Source organism: Penicilliopsis zonata (genome assembly GCF_001890105.1).
Source record: "Penicilliopsis zonata CBS 506.65 unplaced genomic scaffold ASPZOscaffold_63, whole genome shotgun sequence".
Taxonomy (NCBI): domain Eukaryota; kingdom Fungi; phylum Ascomycota; class Eurotiomycetes; order Eurotiales; family Aspergillaceae; genus Penicilliopsis; species Penicilliopsis zonata.
The window spans coordinates 7578-16095 of record NW_019208963.1 but is presented as its reverse complement, the minus strand read 5'-3'; the positions used below and the strand labels follow the sequence as shown (position 1 = coordinate 16095).

The window sequence follows — 8518 nt, the reverse complement described above, 5'->3', positions numbered from 1 at the left end:
ATTCCTTAAGGGATTACTTATATAAGGGACTATATCTAATAGCCTCCTCTATAGATATATTAGATTTTAATTAGATCTTATAATTATATCCTTTCTAATAGGGTAGCAGGTTATCTAACTTCTTTTTAGAAAAGATATTTAAGAAATTATAATACTCCTTTAGAATAAGTTAGGATAGGTTCTTATTTAATTATTTTATATTAGTAAGTACTACTCTTTAGGTCTAGGAGTTCTATTAATCCTATTATTTTTCCTTAATAATTTACTTAATCTTTATTAGGCTAGTAATAAAGATCTTTAAATCCTCCTTCTTTATATACTAATAGAACGCCGGTGCCCTAATAATAGTAATATTAATTATTACTAGGTTATTATATCTTAAAGAGTCCTTTCTTTCTAGGACTTAATCCCCTTTATTAATAATGCTTTTCTTTAACTCCTACTTTATTTTAGCCAGGTTACTATAATAGTGGATAGCCTCTATTTAAGATAGTTAGTAATAAGTCTAATTTCTTTATTAATATTATTCTACTCTTATCTTTATTATTAGCTTCTTATTATAATAAACCATATCCTCTTAGAATTCCTTTTTTATTATTAATTTACTCTTTTACTATAATATTATCTTAGATAATATTATAGACTATTTTTCCTAAAGTTCTTTATTTAGTGTTAGGCTCTATTTTGGCTATATAAGCTAGTTATTTTAATAGTCTAATTAGGCATCTTATTTTACTATCTAGGTCTTATTAATAATAATATTATAATGCCTTAAGTTAATAATAAGTATTAGTTTATTTAAAAATTATTATCTATCTACCTATAGGTATAGGATAATAATATAAGTGATTAGGGTCCTAGGCCAGCTGTTGAATCCTTTAATGCCTACTAGTTCTAATAAGGGGTATAAGAGGATATTAAAGAATTAAGCTATATCCTTTATTCTTTATATATTAATAAAGATGCTTCCTCTTACTCCTATATTTACTAATATAGTAATTAGTATACTATATCTATTATATAATAATTAACTAGTTATAGTAAAGGGTTATTTACTAATTAGTTTAAATAGGTCTAATTCTCTTATATTTACTTCTACTTTACCTAGGGAGGAGACTTTTTTTAGACTAAGTCTTTTATTAGCTCTATAGATTCCTCTTTAGCCTCTAGTTCCTTAAGCTTAGCTAGCTTTAAGTTAGTAGTCTTCTATTTAGGGTAAGCCCTAGCTTTATATTTTATTAAGCTATATATAAAATAAGTATTATAGTCCTCTCTCTACTTCCTAATAGCTAGATTAATAGTGAGATAAGAAGAGTTATAAGCATTTAGCTTCTATAAGATAATATATTTAATAGTAAGGGTTAATATTTTATTATTTATATCTAAACTAATAAGTATAGTTCCTCCTCTTTTATCTTTACTATAATTTATATTATTATTTATAACCTTTAATTAATTTATTATTTTAGAGTAGTATTTAGTAAACTTCTTAAAAGATCTATCTTTATTAATTTTAGGGATAGTAAGTTCTTATATATAGTGACTTAATTTATAATAGAGCTTATTTTAGAGATTATTCTTATTAACTCTTACCTCTATAGCCAGGTGCATAAAGTTAAAAAGAAAATTATAAAATTTCTCTTATTTCTAGAATAGATAATAAAATAACACTTTAGTATTAGTGACCTAGTTTAGATCCTTATAAATAGTCTCTAGATAGTTAAGGATATTACTAGTTATATTATAGGGGTTCTTTGCGTCGTCCTAGAGTCTAGAAGCTATATATTTATAGGCCTTTTTATCTATATAATTAAATATATAGGTGATATAAAGTTCTTTAGTATTATAATAATCTTTATTAATATATAGCTTCTACTTTATTAATATTAGCTAATTATTAAATCTAGGATCCTTATTATTAGTTAGTATTAGAGGGTTAGGTAGTTTAGCAGAGTGTTTAAGTCTATAGGAATTATAGAGTTTAGGGGTTCTATTAACTAAGGTAATATTATTAGTAGCACTATATATAAGAGCTAATATAAATTCTATATATTTATTCTCTATAATTATAAATCTAGCCTATACTTTCTTTAGTTACAACTAGGTTTCTTTTAACTATTTATTATTCTTTAAGGCTAATATGGCCTTAGCTTTAGCATAAAGCTTCTTATTTACTAATTATTAGTTACTTTTAATTACTAAATATAATATTATATCTTATAGTATATCTAGATTGTCTATATAAAGACTAAAGAACTATTCCTTTATTATTATATCCTTAGTTCTATTAAGGGTCTTATGACATCTAGATGACACTTAGGGGTTATTATTTAGTCTCACTATATTTTTATTATTAATACAATCCAGTAATTAAATATAATAATAGAATCACTAGGTGATTAGAGTATTATTTAACTGCTATTAATTATATAAGAATTAGGATTAGTTAGTTTAAATATTATATAACGGCCCTAAGTAAATAAATAATTAATTAGTGGCTTTAATACTAAAATATTTAAATAAGGAGGGGAAAGAGGAGAGGAGGGAGAGGTGCGTTATAAGGCGCGTCTAATATCCCTCTCCCCTTTCCCGCACTAAGCTAAAACAGGAATAGCGGCCCTATTCACCACAACCTGCCTAAGGCATATAAACGACCTCGCCGTCGCCATGACAATTAGGTTGTCAAGTTAATTAGGGCTATTATACTTTATAAAGCTAACATCTCTTAACCTTTTAACCTTATTAGATAATAGAATCTAGATTTTATAAATATGCCTATTATCTCTATTATAGCTGACAAGACAACTATATTCAGCTCATGGGCCCATTTTCTTCACCTATATATAATCCTCCTTTAGGATATGCTTATACGCCAGGCATCCTTAATATTAAATATAAGCTATTAAGGTGGTAGAGTTTATTATGCTAAGTTCCTCTTTATATATCTATAATAAGGATTTATTATAACCTTTATAAACTAGGCGTTTAATGATATATGCCATAGACTCTATGGTGTATAGCTATAGTTCTTTAGGTAATTTTATATTAATAATCATTACTTATACTATCTAATTAAGATAACCAGCCTATTACTCTAGCACGCCATTTAGCTTAGGGGATCTAGGAGGTGTAACTTTAAATATTATATAATCCTTTACCTATTTAATAAATTCTTTAAACTCTAGGCCGCCATCTAGATATACTCTTATGGGATATGAGCCTTTAATATTCTTAAATATCTTAAAGACCTTAATCACCTTAGTGCTCACCTTATTCTTTATCTTAGTGGGATAAACATCAGGGATCCAATGCTTATCATCTATCACCATTAAATAGTAATTAAGGCCACCCAGGCCTATTGGCTTTATAAGTTATAGGTCTATATAGATGAGCTCGCCGACGCATTACAAATATAGGGGTATATTATATAATACCTTCTACTTTACCTTTACTCTAGAGCACATATTATAATTAAACTCTATATTCTTTAATATATCACTAAGTATATAGACTATAGAGCGAAGCTTTTAAATACTATAATAGCCTAGATAATAGTGCTTAATAAACATGTTAATAGCTTTAAAGCTATATCCTATTACTATTATCTATATAACTAGCCATAATAACATCCCCTATATATAAATATAGCCGACAATAGAGTCGTCAATATTATATTATATATACTCATTTCTTACATCTACTTATAATCTAATCACCTTCTCATTACCTAATGATTTAAAGATGTTATATAATATATTAGGGTTAAATTTATATTTAACTATAATATTATACAGCTTATTATTAACGCCCAGGATCTATATATTATACTTACCCTAGCCCTTAAAGGTCGCCGTTGAGCCGCTCGCTGTCTTATATATAGGGCTTATATTATTAATATATTTATAATAATTAAAGATAGCATTTTATTTAGAGTATATTGTGATATTCGAAAGCTAACAGTCTCTCTGAAAATCTCTGTTCTATTGCTACCATGGGTCAGAGGGAAGGTATCTATATACCTCCCCTTAGCTTATTAAAAGCTGAGCGACCCGGTGACAATAGAACTCTATAGAATTAATTAATTCTTAATATAGAGTAAAAACTCTATATAACTGCTCCACTAAGGTTAGGAGATCTTATATTATTAGTAAGTAAGTACCTTAGTGTGATATCGCGAGCGAGCGATATCGCGAACTCCCGCGCGGCCATGAGCGGGATCACCTCGGCGGAACGCCAAGGTGCCCGCTCACCGACGACGCGAAATCTCTTAACCCTGGTGAAGCAGTTATATAGAGTTTTCGCTCTATACTAGGGATTAATTAATTCTATAGAGTTCTATCGCCATCGGGTCGCTCAGCTTTTAATGAGCTAAGGGGAGGTATATAGATACCTTCCCTTTAACTCATGGTAGCAATAGAATAGAGATTTCGGAGAGACTATTAGCTTTTAAATATTATATTTAATAGTATATTATATTAGGGGTTGGCCCCTATGCTGACCCTGACGGACTGCCGCTCCGCGGACAATATCTAAGGATTAATAGGATTTAAAAGCAGGATAAAAGGGATGAAAGACCCCTTAAGTAAAGAAAGAAGAATTATTAAGCATCTTTACTAAAGAAACTAAGTGAACAAAAGACTTAATCTTCTACTATAAGTTAATAATAAACTCTATTAGTAATATATAGAACCACCTGTCGCCTAAGGCATTTAAAATCCTCTTAGTAATTATAACTGCCAGGATAGATAAGATAAATATTTGCCCTCTTCTTAGATGCCTAGAGTAAGTGCTCTAAGGCAAAAGAGGCTAAGTAAACTACCTAGTCTAGGAACTTAAGACCGCCCGCGCGCAGGTGGCTTAACTCTAGAATAACCTTTACTAAGTAACCACTAAGTAGCTAGGTCCCTAGAATAATATTTAAGTAGCCGCTAAAGAAACTAGCCATTAGGAGTTAACTAATAATCCTAATAACTAAGGTAGACGCCCCTACTAAAAGATCTTAGAACTTAACTAAATCCCTAAATATATAGGTAAATACTAAGATGAGGGCGCCCAAAAATGGCTGCAGCAAGTAAATAAATACTTTTAAAATAAAGAAGTCTTATATAAGAAGTTCACTACTAATAGAGAGAAGGTCCTGGTGGCGAAATAGAAACTTAATAGTAAGGTACATAAATAATAGAGGTATTTATAGAGCTCTATTAATAATAAGCTCTGCGCCCCCATCAAAACTATGGCAGAATTTAAAAAGTGGATTACTAATAACTATACTGAACACCTTAGTAAGGAACACCGCTAGGAGGCGTATAAGAGTCTCACCTAAGGAAAGCGACCCATTTAGGCGTATATCCATAAACTGGTGAAAGTCGCAAACTAGATCAACCCCCCACTAATAGAGAATATACTTATTTAATGATTCATCACGGGCAGCTAAAAACAACTCTAAGGGTGATGGGCGCGCGAATCTAATAAACTAACTACCTTAGCCAGGGTTGTTGTAAAATTCGCCCTCTATAAGAAAGGGGTTGTCACCGCGCAATACGTCTATAGGCTAATAAGAGCACTAGATGCCATAGATATTAATACCCTAGAGTAACTATATGCCCTACCTAGGAGGCCTACCTTTATAAATAGATATATACTATACCCTTAATGATCAATCGCCAGCGCAAGAGGACTCTATTTTATATATAGGAAACCTAAATATTATATAAAGGATTATTAACTAAGTAAAATCCTAATAACAACCCCCTTAATAAAGGCCCTAAGGGAGGGAAATAAAGTTAACCGCTAGAACCAGAAGCGCTGGCGATATAAATACTTAAGGCTTCTATAGTCCCCAACATTAACCTCCCTAATGTCCTGGACCCCTAGGGATTACCACCCCTATAAGGAGACAAAAAGTAAAAAATACAAAAAAGGAAGTATAAACTAATAACTTAAATAATACTAATATAAATAAATATGCTAGGCGGAGGGCTGCTAATCTTTAGAGGAGAGATTAATACTAGAGAATAGGGGAAATTAAAGGTTAAATATATAATTAATAGTAGAGCCTCTAACAACTTTATAAGTAGTAGGGTACTTTAAAAACTCACCTATACCTTACCTTAATAGATTAATAAGGGCACTCAGCTAGATATGATGCTGCTAAATAGTGATTATATCCTAGCTATATACTAAGTACACCTCTCGCTACGCCTCAGCAGATAGATGAGAATAACCCCCACCTAGGTTATTAATAACCTTAAATATAATATCATCTTAGGATAGATATGGCTAAAAGCTACTAACCCTATTATTAAATAGTTAGAATTAAGGATAATTCTCTAGGACCACTGAGGCGAACAGTTCTCTATGCTCTTAAAAAATATTAAATAATAAGTCGCGATCACGCCCTATATTAATATAATCTTAGTATAATGTACGCTACGCGTGCTATATAAGGTGAAATTAAAAGGTGTTCTCTATTTTCTTTAATAAACTACTAAGCTCCTAGATGGGCATAAGCTATATATAAATCCTAGGATAGAGGTAGTCCTCTAGAAGTATAATATCTTTTACTAAGAACTTACAGCGGCCCTCCCGCCTAAATAAGATATTATATATAATATTAATATGGGCGACGCCATGCCCATTAATATTAGCCCTTTCTCTCTCTTATAAGAAAAGCTTAAGGAGCTAATTTAATAACTAGAGGACCTAGAGTAGAAGGGGCTTATTTAACCCTTTACTAGTCCCTAGGGCTTTCTAGTGGTATTTATCTAAAAAGTGATAGAAGAGTGGTGAATATATATTAACTATTAAGCACTAAATAATTTAATAGTTAAGAATAGCTACTTATTACCCTAAATCTAGGAATTGCTGGATATAGTAAGCGGGAGCCAGGTAATATTAAAGATTAATCTTCTATTAAGATACTAGCAGGTATAGATGGGAGACAACTTAGTTAAAAAAATAGCATTTAATATAGTGTTTAGTAAATTTAAATTCTTAACTATACTATTTAGTCTCTACAATACATTGGTAATATTCTAGATGATAATGAATCACATCTTAAGGAAGTATATTAGCCACTTTATAGTAGTATATCTTAATAATATCCTTATCTTCTCTAAGAATATTAATAAGCACTACTGACACCTTAACCTGGTCCTTACTACCCTAAAAGAACATTAACTATACGCCAAAGCGTCAAAATGTGAATTTGCTGTGGAGAAATTAGAGTTCTATAAACATATTATTAAAAGGGGCTAGATATCACCTATGCCTAAGAAGGTTAAAGCGGTATTAAACTAGCTAAGGCCCTAGAACGTCCATAAGGTTCACTAATTCCTAGGATTAGCTACTTACTACTAATAATTTATATAAGGGTTTATATACATCACTGCGCCCCTATATAACCTGCTAAAGGAATTAAACGCCAAATTATATATAAAGAAATTCTAACCTATTATATAGACTACATCATATAAGGCTGCCTTTTAAGCAGTAAAGGAAGCCCTAGTAACCACCTTAATACTTTATCTATTAGATTATAAGAAGGAGTTCCGCATTAAAATAGATACCTTTAAGTAGGCTATTAGTATAGTTCTTCTATAGATGGCAGAAGATGGTACTAATTATCTTATTATATTTAATAGATAAAAGTTATCTCCTATAAAGTAAAACTACTTAATATAAAAGAAAGAGCTGCTAGTAATAAAGGAGGCGCTATAAACTTAGGACTACTATATTAAAAATAGCACTATTATGACTATTATTATAGATTATAAGAGCTTATAGTATTTATTAATAATAAAGACATACTTTAAGAGACTTGCATAATAGATTGATGAGTTTAGTAGATATAATCTAAAGATTTACTACTAGAAAGGGACTAAAGTAATTATCCCTAACGCCATTAGTTACTAACTTAACTTTATTAAAGATAGGCCTAGGGATAAGATAGAAGACATAGTCTAATAAGAGTGGCAATAAATATTTATAGCCTCCCTATTAGCACTTTAAGGCCACTTAGAGGAGGAGTGGCTAAAAGGTATAGTAAGATACTTAATAATAAATAAAGCACCCACGCACTAGGGTCTCTAATATATAATTAAAAAGATGGCTCCTGACTTCCGCCTAGTGAGAGAGAATAATAATAAGCTAAAGTATATTTATGATGACTGTGAAGTGCTATATCTCTTAGTTTCTTTTTATATAGACTTTATTAAGTAAATGCATAATAAATTTAGACACCTTAGACACCTAAGACTTATAGGCGTTATTTGGCCCTAAGGATGGTGACTAATAATATAAGCTAAGATTAAATAATATATCTAAGACTACCCTATATATTAGGTATTATAAGGCTTATAGGAGGACCTCTAATATAGATATCTTAACCTACTAATAATAGCCCTGCTATTTAAGAGGTGGGCTATTAATCTAATTAGGCCCCTGCCACTAACTCCTAATAGTAATTAATAAATTATTATAATAATTAAGTATATAATAGGTTAGCCAGTGGCCTGCG

The 8518-nt window shown here is 30.5% G+C and overlaps 1 protein-coding gene across 1 annotated transcript; it reads right to left on the bottom strand.

The window, feature by feature from the left end:
* Positions 1 to 3158: 3158 nt before the first annotated feature.
* ASPZODRAFT_78044 (hypothetical protein) lies at positions 3159 to 3371 on the bottom strand (the record flags this gene model as incomplete). The annotated part of the gene is made up of 1 exon (XM_022730210.1): positions 3159 to 3371. A coding segment is annotated over one exon (213 nt), but the record flags the coding sequence as incomplete, so codon positions are not given.
* Between the last annotated feature and the right edge of the window lie 5147 nt (positions 3372 to 8518).